Raw genomic sequence first — 18,243 nt, 5'->3', positions numbered from 1 at the left:
GTTTTCTTCTCTCCCTTTTTGGGGTTTGTATAATATTGTAAGAGGAATGCAAATGCCTTCAACTACATACTGCGTGTGGTTCATGGCATGATTGTCTATATTGCAGCTTTTGCATGGGCAAATTGTGCTCGATTTCTTTTTGGCATTACCATCTAGTCAGCTTTCTTTAGTGGTTTGAAATTGACATACCATCTCTGATTACTTTAAATCTTAAATATATTCTGTGTCCTTACAAGACCTGAAAGAGATGGAGTGTTGAACCGGAGCTCTTTAATTTTCTCTGACTTTCTCGGGAAGGTTGTAAGTCAGTGAAGAGCAGGTTTAAGGAAGGTGAGGGAGGGAAGAATGCACCTATTTTTGAATGTTGGCATGACGCATTGTTATGAAAAGGTGCGGTTAGTCCCCACATGTTGTAGAAAATTGGCTGGGTGTGGTGGCTCACGCCTGTAATCCCAGCACTTTGGGAGGCCAACATTGGCGGACCACTTGGGGCTCGGAGTTCCAGACCAGCCTGGCCAACATGACGAAACCCCATCTCTACTAAAAATACAAAAAATAGCCAGGTGTGGTGGTACATGCCTGTAATCCCAGCTATTCAGGTGGCTGAAGCAGGAGAATGGCTTGAACCTGGGAGGTGGAGGTTGCAGTGAGCCAAGATTGTGTCACTGGTCTCCACCCTCCAGCCTGGGTGACAGAGTGAGACTGTCTCAAAAAAAAAAAAAAAAAAAAAAAAAAAAAAAGAAAGAAAGAACGAAAGGAAAGAAAACAGAGTACTTGAAAGGAAAATGGGATGGGATAAGGAAATAGAATTAATTTTCCTGTCATAATTTTGTAGCTTGATTTCACCCTTTAACAAAGTATTCCTTGAACAATAAAACAGAATCAAATTAAAATATATGTAATACAGAGACACATGTCAAACTAAGCAGAATTCTTAAAGATCATTTATTATTTGGAATTATTAGCACCAGCTCTACTCCCCCGACCCCTTTTAGACTAGATAACTGAAGTGGACACTAGCAGGCATACGTGGGCCTGGGTGTGTCTCTTTTTTATAAGTTAATTTAGTCAAATGCTATGAAAGGGATTGGAAGTTTTAAGAAGAATGTAAACATCATCATGCTCCCTGTATTTCCCTCTGTTCCAAGGTCTGGTTGTTGAGCTGTCTTTGTCTGAGAGCCAGTGCATCTTCAAGTTGTTAGGAGATGAAGGAACGCATGAACAAGCAAAATATTCAGTGTCATAAATCACATGAAAGTTAAAGTCATGTGGACCCATATTTATGATTTACACATCCATTACCATGTCATTGATACCCAGTAACAAATGGTAAGCAGTAGAGGACAAATTATTTTAAACTTTATGACGCCAATCTAGGAAAATGACTCTGAGGCCCTTGTGAAGACCTCTATACCTGCAGAGAGGGCCACATGTCTTCTTTCTGATGCACAGGCCTGCTCTTCAGGTATCAGTAACTGCTGAGTGACAGATGGTTCTGCCAGCCATATTGGGAACCAGGACTGAGGTTGCAGTCATGCTGGATTTAGGAAAGAACAGTTCCTTTCTTGCACAGTGAACGTTGCCACTTTTCAATGAAGAGCAAGCACTAAGCAAAGCAAAGTTCAGGCTGCCCAAAGGAGCTGGTGGAGGGGAAGGAAGTGGGGCAGGGGTCCTGGCAGTGCTGCCTAGGAGTAGAGGGCCCCATGCGTTCACTCTTGATCTGTTCCCTGAAGAATGCTCTGCCTGGAGGGAGCCGAAAGGTTGAGGTGAAGGAAAGCTCACTACCCAAGCATTTCTGGTGGCACTCTATAAACTAGAAGAGTGTTTGCTTAACCAGAAAATACCCTGAAGGCCTGGAAAAAAAGGAATATAAATTATTTGCTTGTAAGTGTGAATTAATCCCCTTATTGGAATGTCTGGGCTTCTACCTTGCTGAGGTAGAGTATGGGACAGTCACAGAGGATGTGATGGACATTGTGTTCAGGGGCTTTGGGCAACGAGAGGGAAAATGAAGGCCTTGGCCTCCAGAAGATGGAGAGAAATGGCATTGGATCAGGAGGGACCAGAGGGTGGAAAAGATATGAGAATGAAGTGCAGAAAGACAGGTGGTAGGAACCTTGGAAGAAGGGTGCAGGTACAACCCGGGAGCCTCCACTCATGCATCTGCAAAGTCTCAGTGTATACTCGGCATGTATGATGAGCTTGGCCACAGATAGGCATGCTGGAATTATGCTGGGAACCCAATTAGTAAAGGCACCCACACCAATCAAATGTGGACAGATTCATGCTTCAGATGTCAATATCTTCATTGACACATAGTAAGAGCTGTACATTTCCGACCAGTAAGCCACCAAATAGGAGGTGCTGTTTGTCAAGCTATTGGCTGTTTGTCAAGCTATTGGCTATTGGCATGATATGTCCTTCTCTTTGGAGAAGGCGATCACGTGGCGATATGTCCTTCTCCAAAGCCCCTTTGCTTCTTGGTGTTTTGTGGTCTGTTTCTTGCAAACAGCTTAGTCCTATTTTCTGTATTTTCTTTAAAAGGTATGAGTTTGGTTGGTTGTGGTGGCTCACACCTGTAATCCTAACACTTTGGGAGGTCACGGTGGGTGGATAGATTGAAGTCAAGAATTCGAGACCAGCCTGGGCAACATAGTAAGACATTGTCTCTACAAAAACTAAAAAAAAAAAAAAAAAAAAAAAAGTAAAAAATGAAAACACTAGCTGGGCATGGTGGCATACACCTGGGTCCCAGCTACTTGGGAGGCTGAGGTAGGAGGATTGCTTGAGCCCAGGAGGTTGAGGCTGCAGTGAGCCATGATTGCACCACTACACTCCAGTCTGGGTGACAGTGAGACCCTGTCTCAAAAATAAAAAAAAAAAAGCATAAATTTCCATTTGATTACAGAATGCCTATTTTACTCATTCATGCTGATAACTGTAGGTTTACTCCATCAGAGAGACAATGTCTGGTTTAATTAAGGCCATGATTGATCAAAGAAAATTTTTGGACTTTTTTGGATTGAACTAATTTGGGGACATCCTGGGCTTTAGGATAGACTCAAAAAATAACTTTGTTATTTACAAAGCTGTAGTCTCCTGATCTCATCCTATTTTATGGACAATAACATATTTTTAGATTATGCCTTTTTTTTTTTAACTGGGCTTTTACAAATCACTATAATAAGGCATAAATATATGTATATAAAACACTTCACTCTTTCAAGTCACATGCTATAGAACGAGTTTTGTTTTATGTGTTCATATCTATATTATATCCTATCTAGTGTCTTTTACTGAAGAATACACATAGTTTATAACTAAGAAACATTTGACAGGAAAATCAGTATTTTTTATGATCTGCATAAACTTTTTAATGTAATTTAGGAAAAAAAAATCAGTGCCAAAAATGATACTTCAAAGATAACAGAAGATTCAGAACGTAATGGATTACAACAGTTCCAAAAAGACCTCTTACTAGAATACGGTCTGTGATACATTTAATTAACGTTCTGTTTTATTTCAGTGGGGCTACGGTGGAGAAGATTACAAATAAATGCCCTCATCCACTAACAAAGGGCGGCATTGTGGCTTATTCTGAAGATCCAGTCCTGAATGAGCTGACACACCTAAAACAATCTTCGGAATACACCTCAAGTTGAAGAAAAACCCAGAAGTCCTTTGGCCCTCCCCCTCAATAAGCTCTGCGGCATTCATATGACCCCCAGGCGATGCTCCCATCTTCTTTCGCCCAAGGGGAAGGGTCATGGAGGGAACAGGTGTCTGCTTCCTCATCTGGGGAGAGTGGCCCCACCTTGGGTGGTAGGTCGTTTGACACCGTCATGAAAGGGGTGAAGGGGTAAGGAGGTGGGGTGGGGTACCCCGGAGTGTGGTGCAGATCTTCCAGAGCATGCAGCGAGTAGGACTGAGCCCCAGCCAGGGAGGTCCCCCAGCTGGAGCCCCTGTGCTGGGCGGTGCTCCCAGACTCAAGCTGGGAGAGGCAACTCGTGCTGGGTGGCAAGGTCTGCAGGGCATCGGCAGACACAGGGTCGGGCTGGCTGAGACCGTCAGGCAACGTCTGCTCCCAAGAGTCCCTCTGAGGAGAATGGAAAGGCCACAGAGGTTATTCTCTAGGTGACACTCTGATGATACATTGCGTGCTGCCAGACTGTGACCTCAGGGCAGCCTTCATCCCCTCTCTCTGCTGTCTGAAGCCTGGCTCTCAGGCTGCTCTTCTCTCTGGCTTTTGACACTAGCAGTAAAGTTTTCCTCCCTTCCTACTCTAGAATTAGATTTGCTATAGATATTGAGATTCCTTTTCCTGGAAGACAACATTAAATGAGTGAAATGTGAGACTAATAAAATGCACATCCATGCAACATTTTACTGTGTACAATGCACGCTGCTTGGATTCTTTTTGGGTCTCCCATTAGTCTGGGTCCTAGAATGCCCTTTATACAGTGGGGAAGGTCAGCGCTTGGCCCACTCCTTGCAGTAGACCTTCAACTCCATGGTGAGCTTTGGAGGGGACTAAGAAGCCCACTCTGTCCTCAGTAAGGCAGGAGGAAAGAGGTAGGAATCCCTTAAGTTTGGAGCTAGAAAGATTTGGATTCATTCATGGCTCCTCTTGACTCTGAGCCCAACATTGCTCATCTGTAAAATGGGGCTTTCATAAATATATCCTGAGTTGTTGCAAGTATTGAATGAACACATCACATTTTCTGGCACAGAATATACTTAATAATGTGAATTCTCATTCTCTCCCTTTTGTCTAAAATGCTGTCTTTAGAGATTCATTCCTTTGTGGTAGAAACCATTATGATTCTCTATGAGCATTAGCATTCTTCAGATCTTTATGAACTCACCTGTTTGGAAGGATTGAGAGAGAACAAGGATTTTTAGGCTAAAAATGTGGGGAAGGGGAGGCAGGGGACTTGGAAAGAAAGAGGAGCCCTATGTACCATCCTTGGGAGATTAGCAGCCATCTCATTACTGCCTAGCAGGTCTGAGATGCAGCTTCAGTGTTCCTTCCTTAGGGGCTGCAGGAATGATAATGACTGGCACTAACAGGGTGGGGGAACATCAGACAGTATCCGCAGAGCATTAACAAAATGGATATAAATCCTGCTGTACATTCCTCCCGGTTCCAAGCCCTGCTTAGACCCTCCTGGCTGTCATGGCTAACAGGGATGCTTGAACAAGGCTCCCTCAGAGGGTGTCCTGGCGTCTCCAGGCAGCTGCAAAGCAGCCTCAGGAGTCTCCAGGGTGTGCCAGACCTGGCTTCAACCTGGATGCCAAGCACAGCAGCTGGGCCAGAGGGTGAGCCTCGCCCCTCTTTTACTCCCTCACAGGAGGCCTCTGCATACTCACAAACAGGAAGTGAGTGGGGTCTCCGGGGAAGGGCGGCGGCAGGAGCGGCGGCAGGGTCGAGGCGCTGAACAGAGAGCCCGCATTGGGCGTCAGCGCCGGAGGCCGGTAGTCTCCATAGGGCTCCGGGGGGAAATAGGGCTCCAGGAGGGCCGCATGGCTCTGCCCTGCGGAGGACTCACAGGGAAACGGCTTCCCCACGCTGGAGGTGTAGACGTCATTTGAAAACTGTTTACTGTTGTGGAAGTCTGAGTCAGATAAGAAAGATCTTCTGACACCGTAGTAACCTGACGTGACCGGCGAACCTGTTGCCAAATGAAAAACACATGGGCAGAAAGTTCCTCCCACCCAGGGCAGTCACGGCCTCAGTTGCAGCTGAGTCTCTGCCTGGAAAATGATGTTACTAACGCGTGCCTGACTCCAGCGCTAACATGGAAATAGAGAAATGTCTTGAAAAGCGTGAAATATTCCTGCATTAGCCCAAATAACTGATGTTTGAAAACGTTATCGCCTTTAGGGGTGAGTTCATTTTAGACAGTACGGTATCTGTTCGTTCATTCACACTTACTGAGTACCTTCCAGGTGCCCCAGGGCTGTGCTAGGAAGAGAGAAATAAAAGAGTCTCTTGGCATTCACATTTTAACCAAGGAAGCATCTTTTTCACAACATCGGAGCTACCTCTCCATATACATAGAACTGTTAACAAGAGGCTGCTCCTGGCCTGTTACCTGAGATCACTATCTCTGGATAAGGTGACACATATAACCCCACCTCAAATCAGAGGCAGGCTGTACTCTGTCTTTAATTCTTCGCACATTGACCTTACACTGGGTCGCACACCTGGCAGACATCAATAAATGACTTGCTTTAAAAGGGTTAGATGGCTACACAGAAGCCAGTTTTAGAGGCCTGTAGTTGCAGGGCTTTGATGAGTTTCATGTTATTTGCTGCCCTCTTGTGGCCTCACGGATTCCTTCCCTCAACTCACCAGGGCCCTGCAAGTTTAGGAAGACAGTGCCTGGTACAGGAAGTGTCTGTTGGTGGGCCGGGAGGGGTGGCTCACGCCAGTAATCATGGCACTTTGGGAGGCCGAGGCTGGCGGATCACGAGGTCAAGAGATTGAGACCATCCTGGTCAACATGGTGAAACCGTGTCTCTACTAAAAACAATACTTATCAGCTGGGCCACCGTGCCTGTTATCCCAGCTACTGGAGTCCCGGCTACTCGGGAGGCTGAGGCAGGAGAGTCGCTTGAACCGGGAGGTAGGTGGAGGTTGCAGTGAACCGGGATGGCACCACTGCACTTCAGTCTGGGTGACAGAGCGAGAGTCCGTCTCAAAAAAATAAATAAATAAAATTTTCCGTTGGTGGAGAGAGGGAGGGACAGAAACTGATAAGAGCTTCATTTAAGGTAAACGCAGCAGTGAAATGGTTTCCAAAGAAAAAGATGTGTTTGCTCAACAATAGCTCAGTTGTAGCAGAAAACACATGATCATTCAGAACATGTTTGAGGGCATAGACTTGAGGTCTATAAAACTTACGGTTTAATTGTTCCAGCTGGCCTTGGGTGTGATCTAATGCTAACACTAACACCGTTAGGTCACAGGTCACAAAAAGGCTGAGCTTGGCAAAAGATGTATGTGCCTTTCTTACCTTACCCCAACCACAGCAGACCACTTCTGAGCTTCTGACTCTATAGACCCAGAATTCCAGCCCATTCCACAGGACGTGGAACTTTATATTATGCTCATTCCTCTTTCACCTGAGTCACAATGATCTTTCCAGCCAACCTGCAAGCCCAAGGGGGCAGAGCTCATGCCTTATACATTTTCTTTAAACCTAGTAGTATAACATTGTGTTCAAGAATGGCATGTGAATTTATTCATCCAGAAGAAGAAATCAAAATTCCCCATCAAAACCTATAGCACGATTCTACTCACTTCACTTTCCTCTTACCTTCTATAACTTCTAACCTGCTCATGTATTTGAAAACTGCAGTTAGGGTTTTCATTATAAGCATACTTCCCTGGGAAAAAAATCTGTGCAACTGAACCTTAATATAAGGTTCTGTTTCATACAATGAATTTATGTTTATGAGAGTGGTTAAGGTTGAGAATATGAAAACAAGGTTTCCAGGCTCTCATCTATACTCCCAATTTCCAAATCAAAACAACCACAAAGAAAAAAGCATCTGCTCTCTTAGCATGGATTTTCTCTGTACAAAGAGAAAGGATAATTTCTAGATAAAGAGAAGCTATAGAATTGTTTTTTTTTTTTTTTTTTTTTTTTCTGTAGAAGGCAGGAGATGCAACCAAATTTCAATGGCAGTATATATGATTGGGAAACAACATACAGGCATTTAAATATTCGGGATCCTCCATTGCTCTTATTCCTTTCCCTTCTCCAGCTTTGAAGGTGATAAAACTATTAGGGACTGTGCCGCTTCTGAGTTGAACTAGATGAGATTGTCTTTGCCTGTGTGTGTGTGTGTATATGAGAATGTCCAACACTATTATTAGGAATTCCCTTTTTACATCCCCACAGGAGTATTTAATGAGACACAGGCATTGAAATGAATTCAAAATGGTGAACCAAGTGCCTGGCTCCCTCTGCTCGCAGGCCGCTTTCCTCTTTCTGTTTGAAAGCAGATGCCTCATCTCTCAGATCATGGTGTCAGAACTTTAGACATTTTAAAACTGTATCAAGGGCATAATTTATATTGCCTTTGCCCCAAAAGCTTGGGATCAAAGGGCTGCTTTCAAGACAAAATGAATTTTGAATTCAGAAATGACTGAATGAATGAGTTCTGTTCTTCGCTGATTTTGTATTTTAGGCAAAACTATTTTAAAGGAGCAGAGTTTTGGAAGTGCTGTAAGGTCGTTATGAAAGAATGGAAGCCCAGATGTTTGATTTAAATTCCAAAGGGAATAATTGCTTATTGAATTGAAGTACTCACCTGGCATCTGCACAAATGGAGACTGAGAGGAGCTGACGCTGCCCTGGAAGGTAAACAGAATTCACATGTTTTCTTTAGTTGTAAGTTTGACTTTAATAAAAATTAGGACTACCCCTTATAAACTTGGTTTTATGATATTCAGAAATATTATCTGGGGAGTTGGGTTGACCGTTAGGTCAACTGAGAATAAGAATTCAAGTACCATAGAACAAAGTTTTACAAGGGACAAAGAGAAACCACACTTTTACATTTTGATAAACATGCCAGAAAGCACTGACTGGATAAAATGGAATAATTTATCCTCCATTTTCTACTGTTCCAGTTAACATTCCCTCATCAAATATATATTAAGTGACTATATATATGCATATGCAGTAGCCTCCCCTTACCCTCGAGGGATATATTCCAAGACTTCTCAGTGGGTTCCTAAAACTGAGGATAGTACCACACCTGATTGCCATCAGTCGGAACACGTTTCTGTTCATGTCCTCCACCCACAAACTCAATGCCTTTTCCATCTTAGCTAAGAATTTATCATGCACTGTGGCCACAGTTTTGCAGTTGGAGGTGCAACAGCAAAACTATCATGAATTTCTTTTTCGTTCTTCACAATTTCATAGACAGAAGATTTGTTCTTACCATACCGATGTCTGACCTCAGCATACATTTGTTTTTCTTTCCTTATTAAGTTGAGAACGTTTACCTTTTCATTTAAAGGGAGCACATTCTGGCTTCTTGGCATATCTAAATTGCCAGCATCGCTACTCTTGTGCTTTAGGGCCATTATGCAATACAATAAGGGTGACTTGAACACAAGCACTGCCATACAGTGACAGGTGATCCAATCATTGAGTTGGCTACTGAGACACTAATGGGCAGGTGGTGTAGACAGTGTGGATTGGCTGGACAAAGGTAGGATTCAAGTCCTGGGCAGCATGGAGTGGGACTGAATGAAATTTCATCACACCACTGAGAAAGGCATGCCATTTAAGATTTAGGAATTGTTTATATCTAGAGGTCTGCATTTAGTGTGTTCAGACTGCAGTTAACCATGAGTAGCTGAAACCTCAGAAAGGGAAACCATGGCTAAGGGGCGCCTACTGTATGTGTGTATGTGCATACACACATGCACTTAGTGTTGGGCTTCAGCACTGAAGGGCCACCTTTTACTGTCTGAATCCATGTGGAGAAGGAAGCTCCACTAAGTGTAAGCACCTTGACTGGGATGCGCCCTCAGTTCCTGGAACAGGGTGTAGGTCATAATAGACTTAAGAAAAATATGTGGAATGAAGACACAATCTTCAAAGAACCCACAGGCTAGAGAGTAGGGGAGGTTGGGGAACGTGGTGGGTCAAATTATGTGCCCTCTCCAAAAGATATGTATATATACTTTTTTGAGATGGAATCTCACTCTGTCACCCATGGCATGATCTCAGCTCACTGCAACCTCCACCTCCCGGATTCAAGTGTTTCTACTGCCTCAGTTTTCTTAGTATCTGGCATTGCAGGCATGAGCCACCACACCTGGCTAATTTTTGCATTTTTAGTAGAGATGGTTTTCACCATGTTGGCCGGGCTGGTCTTGAACTCCTGACCTCAGGTGATCTACCTGTTTCGGCCTCCCAAAGTGCTGGAATTTCAGGCATGATCCACCCGAAGATATATTGATATATTAATCCTTGATACCTGTGAATGTGACGGTATTTGCTAATAGGGCTATTAAAGATGTAACTACTTAAATTAAGAGGTCATACTAAATTAGGGTGTGTCCTAAATCTCATGTGACTGATGTCCTTAAAGGAAGAGGAGAGGGACACACAAAGACACAGATGCAGATGGGACAATGTCATGTGAAGACAAAGGCAGCAGTTTGAGTAATACAACCTCAAGCCAAGGAACATCGAGGATCACCAGCCACAATTGCCAGGTAGGAAAAGGCAAGAAGGATTCTCCCCAGAGGCTCCAGAGAGAGCATGGTCCTGCTGACACCTTGATTTTGGACTTCTAGCCTCTAGAGCTATGAGATGATACATTTCTGTTGCTGTAAGTCATCCCATTTGTGGTAACTTGTTATTGCAGCCCTAAGAAATCAATACAGGGGTGACTGATGACAAAACAGAATATTTGGTGTAGTATGAGAAGTGGCAGGGCCAGGGAAAGATGGGGTGATGGGGGCACCTAAACTGGTGTTAGGAATGGGGTGGGAGACACATTTGCAGGACACAGTGCCTAAGCGGACCTCTGAAGGAAGAGTATCTAGGTGTGTAGAGTCTTAAAATATTCAAATAATGGCTCCAAGATGTCCTGGAGCAAAGTAAGGGGAGAGGGTGTAGCTTCTATGGAAGTTAAGAATCCTCAACACCCAGTTCGTTGAATCTGAGTTCTTTTGCAGCGACTCTAATGATTCTATAGACTTTCAAGAGTTGGAAGAAATTTTATAGAGTCTCATTTAATGATTGAATTCTCTCCATATTACTAACACCAGGTGCATCTAATATCCAGGGACAGAGAACTTAGCACCTTCTGAGGAAACCCATTTCTTCTTTAGGAATCTTTACCAATTACAAAGTTGGCTGGAAAGAATTGTTTTCCTAGTTCTAATCCCTTTGGTCCTTATAGAATAAGTTTAACACTTTTTGCATACACAGCCCTTCAAATATTTGAAGACAAGCCTATGAAAAATACTATCCTAGGTGGCTTAAACAACAATTAATTATTTCTCACAGTTCACGAGACTGGAAGTCTGAGATCATGGTGTAGTTTTCAGTGAGGGCCCTCTTTCTGCTTTGCAGAAAGCTGGCTTCTCACTGTGTGTTCACATGGCAGGGAGAGAAAGAGAAGAGAAAGAAAGAGAAAGAGAAAGAGAAGAGAAAGAGAAAGAGAAAGAGAAAGAGAAAGAGAAAGAGAAAGGGAAAGAAGAGAAGAGGAAGAGAAAGAGAAAGAGAGAGAGAGATAATCTCTCTGATGTCTCTTCTTATAAGGACACTAATCCCATTAGAGAGATTCACCTGCAAGATCTATTACCTAATTACCTCCCAAAGGCCCCTCCTCCAAATGCCATCACATTGGGGATTAGCACCTCAACATCTGAATTTTAGGGGAATACAAACATGCAATTGCAATCTGTAGTATCAACCTCGAATTCAAACTTCTCCAGGCAAAATATCCTCCAACAACTCAGAAGCAGCATGCTAATTAAGAGTAAAGCCTCTGGAACCAGAATGACTATGTTTGAATCCCAGCTCTACCTCTTATTAGCTGTGGGATCTTGGGCACCTGAAGATTAAATGAGATGATTACATCGAGCACTTAGAATAGTGTCTGCCACAGGGTAAACAGCATATATGCCTTAGTTATTATTACTATTATGCATTTTTTGGTTCCTTCAAATCTGTGGTATGTTTCTCCAAACCTTTTGATTTCTGGGTTTTCCTGATTAATACTTTAACACTTTTAAGTGGCAGAAGGGAACTCTTGGGCATGTAATGGTCAGAAGTGGGTCCCCTAATATTTCTCTGAGAAGGAAAGGGGCAGTGATTAAACCATACATGCATTTGTATTTGGGCACATATTCCCATGTTGCAGGCGCCCATGTTATCCAGTGTTACCCTCCCGTTTTCAGCTTTGTGGTGTGGCTGGGTCTTTCCTTGAAGACCTGTGCCAACGCATATGCCTTCTGGCTTCAGCCTCAGCCTCCTTCCAGGTTAAGTAGGATGTGGCAAGGGGGTGGTAGCTGTCCTGGGTACTGCCCACAGAGATGTCCCATTGTTCTTCTCCTACCTTCTCTTCCTGCCTGCTTCCCTTAAACTGCTCTGGCCAAGGCTGGGGCCAGTATCAAGGCCCCTGTGAGACACAGCTGCACACCCGCCCAATCTAATGAGCATCGGCATCAGCACCCTATTTGCCCTCAGTATGTTAGCCATTTATCTATCAGCTGGAATGGCTCTGCCTCCTGCCTCTGCCCCAGGAAGGGAGAGAGCCCAGTCTATGTCATCGTGGCTGACAAAACCCCTTCTCCTTTTGACATCTCTGCTCTAAAAGTTTTTCTGTCTTTCTCCTCCACTGCCCACAATCTCCAGCATCTTCTATGATGCCTTCTCCATCTTCTGCCCAGGCTTAATTATTACTGTGGAACTGACAGTACCGACTCCTCCCCGGCCCAATTTTTATACCAGAGGACTCTACAAAGATTTCACAATTAAAGGTCTAGTTGATTTTATTTATTACTTGATGAAGCTTTTTGTACTCTTGTCTCCTGTATGATTTTGTTCTCTACCTGCTGTGGAAATTGTACACTCTATTTTCATTCTTTATGATTACCCTTACAATTTTACCATACATATTTAACAAACCTGCAAACAATATCTTAACCCTGCAATTGAGATATAAGAACTGTCCCTCTTCTAATTTACGTGTGTGCTATTCTCTTTTCTTTTAGCTTGTTTCTTGTTATTAAGCTGCCACAAATTAGACATCAGTATCATCATTTAATTCAGTAATTCTGTATTAGATTTACTAATTTGAATTAAGGTTCAAATGTCTACCGTTTGCTTTGCTTATTCCTTTCCCAGACTTTCTTTCTAGGTTCATTTCCTTCTTCTGAAGTAATTTTTTTGAAAAATCCCTTAAGTGTCAGTGGTGTTGAAAGTAAACTGTTTCAATTTCTATTTATCTGAAAATATTATTTCTTTTGACCTTGTACTTGAAAGATAATACCGCTGGATTTACGATTTTAACTTTATAGGTTTTTCTTTTTTTTTTCTTAGCACTTTGAAGATCTCATATATGTGTGTATATATATTATATATATATATATAGTGTGTGTGTGTGTATGTGTGTGTGATGGAATCTCGCACTGTCACCTGGGCTGGAGTGCAGTGGTGCGATCTCGGCTCACAGCAACCTCCACCTTCCGGGTTCAAGCGATTCTTCTGCCTCAGCCTCCCGAGTACTACAGGCATGTGCCACTATGTCCAGCTAATTTTTGTAATTTTTTTCTTTTTAAGTAGAGACGGGGTTTCACCATGTTGCCCAGGATGGTCTCGCTCTCTTGATCTTGTGATCCAGCCGCCTTGGCCTCCCAAAGTGCTGGGATTACAGGCGTGAGCCACCGTGCCCAGCCAGTGTCTGCTATTGGTCTTTCAGTTATTCCTTGTGACAATCTTTTCTTTATTTCTGACTGTTCCCAATATACTTCCTTGCTCTTCGAGGTTCTTCAAGTTCACCTCATTTTATCTAGAGGTAGATTTCTTTTTATTTATCTTGCTTGATATAGAATGGGCTTCATGTATCTAGTGATTCATGTCTTTCATAAATTCTGAAAAAATGTCAACCATCATCTCTTCAAATATTGTCTTGTCTTTATTATGACTGTTCTCTCCTCCTGGGACTCTGTTTAGATACATGTTAGAACTTTTACTATTATCCTCAAAATCCCTTAACCTCTATTTATTTTTTCTGTGTCTGTGATTCTTTGTTCTATATTTTGGTAGAGATTGGCATAGATTTCTTCAGATGTGTTTTCAGTTCACTAATTCTTTATTCAACTGTAGTTAATTTGTTGTTTAACTCACACATTGAGTTTTTATATCCATGATTTTATATTTTTTCATTTCTATAAATTCCATTTGATTTTTAGAATCTATTTGGTAATTTTTGATAGCCTCTTGTTGAGTGCTCATTATGTATTAAGTATTATGTATTTTGTATTCGGTAATTCTAACACATGAAAGTTCTGGGAATTTAAATTTATTGTCTATTGTTTGTGTGGACTCATTCACAGTGGTTTGCTTTCTTATGCACGGGTGATCTTTGATTGAAACTCACATCTTATTGACCTAATCTGTGGAGATCTGGGGTCCTGAATTGAGGCTGCTTTCCTCTAGAAGATTTATGTTTATATCTATGGGGAGCCGGCTGCCTTCCAGGTTCCCCACATTAATCCTGGAGTCCAAGGTTCAGCCTCCCAATCTTGGCAACAGATCAAGGACCAGTCTTCACAGGTAAAGCCAATTGGACACCTGTCCTCACGAAACCTGTCTTTTTGGCAGGATCACCTTCTCATCATTCAGTGCTTTACTTTCTGCTCAAACCCTTTTTCAATCTCCTATGCCAACTCCTGCCCCTACCCCCATTGGAGATTTCTCTTACTTTCTGCTAGCTCAACAACTCACTAAAATTTGTATTATGCAAGATACAGTTTTGTTGTGGGAGAGCTCTTCTCACCCCCATACCAGAAATGAATCTGTAAATATTGAGCCCAGATGTAGATACCGTCCTGGTTTTAACACAGCACAAAAGCTTTTATTTTTCCATGACTTCCAACATTTTCCAGCAGAGATCTAAATTATAACAGAAGTAATTCATAAGCACTTACTTATAGTAATTTCATAAACACACTGTGAGCCATTGCTATGGTCAACTGTGCTATCTGTATCATCTCATTTAATTCTCATGACCACCCCAGAAGATCAGTAATATTATTCTCATTTTGCCAATGAGGGAAGCTAAGCATAGAGAGAATAACCTGATTTCCCTTCTAGGAGAGGATTGGTTGTGGCGATGGTAGTAGTGGATGGAATTAGACAAGAGTCTTTCTGATATCCGAGCCTGTGTCTTAACCACCACACCAGTCTGCTTTGGAAGCATTTTAGTAATTCAACAGTTAAAAATAGAAAAGCATCCTAGTTTGAAAAAATTTAGTATAATGGAGACTTACGGACATCCAGAGAGATCATATAATTATATAAAAGCTCACAAGGAAGATTGGGTGGGATACTTTCCTGTCTGTCTGTCTATCTGTCTCTCTCTTTCTTTCACACACACACACACGCACACACACACATACACATCCTTAATCCTTTGAGTGACATTCTACTTTTGAAGGGGTCAGCTTTATTGAGATATAATTTACATATAATAAAATTCACAAAATTTAAGGGTACAATTTGATGAATTTTGGCAAAATTTGATGAACACTTGTGACCTACCACCACAATCATGATGTAAAACATTCTCATCAGACTAGTCAGTTTATAGCTATAATTAGTGCTGCCCGCTCTGTGGTGACCTGGGAAATATTTTGATGGATAAACACAAACGTCAATGATAATGGACCTCTTCAGTTGGTATCACAGACCTTAGAAGACTCCTAAAGGGCCTGCATGGGTTTGGGAAGAAGGTCACTGGGAAGATATCAGAGCTGCCACTTGCTTCTCCATCCCATTTCCAGATGTCACCAGTCAGGAGAGAAAAGCCTGAAACAGGGTCTTTCAGCATGTGCAGTCATTGTCATTTCCTATGTGAAGGGAAATCTTCCATTTTTTTGCTTGGTTCAATATATTGTATTCACACAGTTGTCTCTTATCCTGCAAATCCTCCAGAAGTAACATTGAAATTAATATTGAAGAGCCCATAACTTTTGACCAAGCGAGATGGTATATAATTTTGATTTTGCATACTGCAAACAACAGGATCCTGCAATGCCAGCTAGCCAAATTTAGAGGTTTATATTTGAATGAAATTTGCCAGCCTGCAACTTCCTGCAGCTAACACGGCAGCCTCACAGCTGCCCCCAAAGCCCCTCCATGAAAATGAGTTAATTTGAACTAATAGGTCACCAAGGTAATAAAGTGATAAGATTAGGAGTTTCCCTTGAGTACATTTATAGTCATTTTATGATCCTATAATATTTTTAGGTGTCAACCTAGTTGAAGGACATATTGAAATGTACTAAGGAGGTGATGTCTGACTAGCATGCCATGTTCATGCTGCCGTATACTTTTTTTTTTGAGACGGAGTCTGGCTCTGTCGCCCAGGCTGGAGTGCAATGGCCGGATCTCAGCTCACTGCAAGTTCCGCCTCCCGGGTTTACGCCATTCTCCTGCCTCAGCCTCCCGAGTAGCTGGGACTACACGTATACTTTTATTTCTTAATTCAAATTGAGATAAAATTTAGTTTAGAAAATGAGTCTTCAAACTTAAAAATATTGCTACTCATGCTTAAGTAATAATAATCATAGCCACTTGTGAATAGATGGTATCTCTCTTTGAGACATTCATAGTATTTTATACATTTATATTTTCATTGTCATCATTTCTATGGTTGTGAGACAGGTGGAGCTGATGATATTATATTCAACATTCTGACACCACATTTTAATGTCTACATTTAGATCCACCACAGGTCATATGGTTTTCCTCCAACTTCGGAATTAAAGGAAGGTTAATGCCGGATGTTAACACAGTTAGTCTTTAAATGGGCACTGATGTTATGTTGGAACATCTCGCCAGGAAAAAAATACGGGTACAGAGATTTACATGTCTTAGTTAACAGGAAAAGTGTATGGTAGAACCAGGGGCATTTCGGTTGGTGTGAAATATTGTGTGTAGGCTAAACTATCTCAAACATATTCTTATAAATCGTATTACGTTGGCAAAGTTTGAAACAGGTTTTGATTTATAGGCCACTTACCTGAGTTATATATTGTAAATAAGAAAAATAATCTGTAATTGTAAAGAAGAAAAATAATCTATAATCAATATCAACTACAGATGTAAGCCTCTACTATGCGTCAGAAAAGGGGCAAGTCAATGTGTGGAGGATTTGAATTGGGTGCTGAAGGATGAGAGGATGCAGAGAGGAGAAAGGAAGCTCCCAGGAAGGAGGAATTTTGTGAACCAAACACAAGGTGGCAAAGCACAGCTCTTCTTCAGGAAATAATGAGCAAGTTGGCTTGTCTAGAGCAGAAGTTTCATTTCATTCATTCTATTAAAATTTATTCTGTGCCTACTCTGCACCAGGATTGTGGTAGTTTCCAGAAATACAAAGAGGAGTAAAACATAGATTCTATTCTTGACAGCACACAGTTTCATAGCAAAAACAGGTGCATAAATATATATGTAATTAGTGCAATAATAGAAATAAGGGCTGTGGTTGAGAAGACTAGCATTTCCTGGTGCCTACTTCCTGCCGGACTCTGTGTCAGGCACTTTACATATGTTAGTTTGTCTGTGTGATAATTTTTAGTGACAACTAATGTCTGGGTTCTTTACGTACTCTGCAGAGTGTGAGATGATTTACATGCATTATTTCATTAGATCATCACCATTAACCAATGAGATAGATTGTTATAAGTTACAATCCCTAACTTATTGATTAGAAAACTAATAGATACTTCTGAAGGATTTGTCCAAGCTCACAAGACTGCTAAGTGACATAGCCTGAATTCTAAATGTGATTTAGTGCAGGTATGGGGGTGGGGGCAGGGATGAAGGTTGGGAGGTGATGGGGTGATTTACTGTCTTGGGGGAATGTGATTTAGTACATCAAAACATAGGTGATATCTGAGCCTGGGTTTGAAGGCTAGAGAAAGGGAAATTAGTTTAAGGGGTATTGTTGCTGGAGAGAGAAATAAAGGCTCAAATGTGAGGAGCTGCATGTCACATACCTGGAAATGTGGGCAGGAAGTGTGACGACAAGAAAGCTGAAGAGAAGCTGGAGGAAGATTCAGGAACCAGGTTATAAAGTTCTTCTTCTTCTTCTTTTTTTTTTTAGACGGAATTTCACTCTTGTTGCCCAGGCTGGAGTGCAATGGCACAATCTCGGCTCACTGCAACCACTGCCTCCTGGGTTCAAGCGATTCTCTAGCCTCAGCCTCCCAAGTAGCTGGGATTATAGGCACCATTAACCATGCCCGGCTAATTTTTTTTTGTATTTAGCAGAGACGGGGTTTCACCATGTTGGTCAGGCTGGTCTAGAACTCCTGATCCTAGGTGATCCACCCACCTTGGCCTCCCAAAGGGTTGGGATTACAGGTGTGAGCCATCGCGCCAGGCCTTTTCTGTGCTGGGCACAGTGGTTCATGCTTGTAATCCCAGCACTTTGGGAGGTGGAGGCAGGAGGATCCCTTGAGCCCAGCTC

At 42.2% G+C, this 18,243-nt stretch overlaps 1 protein-coding gene across 1 annotated transcript in view; it reads right to left on the bottom strand.

Annotated features, from left to right (window-relative positions):
* Positions 1–3,349: 3,349 nt before the first annotated feature.
* Positions 3,350–18,243, bottom strand: part of POU2AF2 (POU class 2 homeobox associating factor 2) — a 40,569-nt gene continuing 25,675 nt past the window's right edge. Inside the window, exons 3-5 of the mRNA XM_001099372.5 lie at positions 8,323–8,365; positions 5,371–5,672; positions 3,350–4,096 (exon numbers count right to left, since the gene is read on the bottom strand). Coding sequence (XP_001099372.3) covers positions 3,695–4,096; positions 5,371–5,672; positions 8,323–8,365 — 747 coding nt within the window. The 3' untranslated portion in view covers positions 3,350–3,694. The remainder of the gene's footprint in view (positions 4,097–5,370; positions 5,673–8,322; positions 8,366–18,243) is intronic.

This window comes from Macaca mulatta, chromosome 14 (assembly GCF_049350105.2).
Source record: "Macaca mulatta isolate MMU2019108-1 chromosome 14, T2T-MMU8v2.0, whole genome shotgun sequence".
NCBI lineage: Eukaryota > Metazoa > Chordata > Mammalia > Primates > Cercopithecidae > Macaca > Macaca mulatta.
Note: the sequence above shows the minus strand (reverse complement) of the source record. Positions and strands in the feature narration are given on the sequence as shown.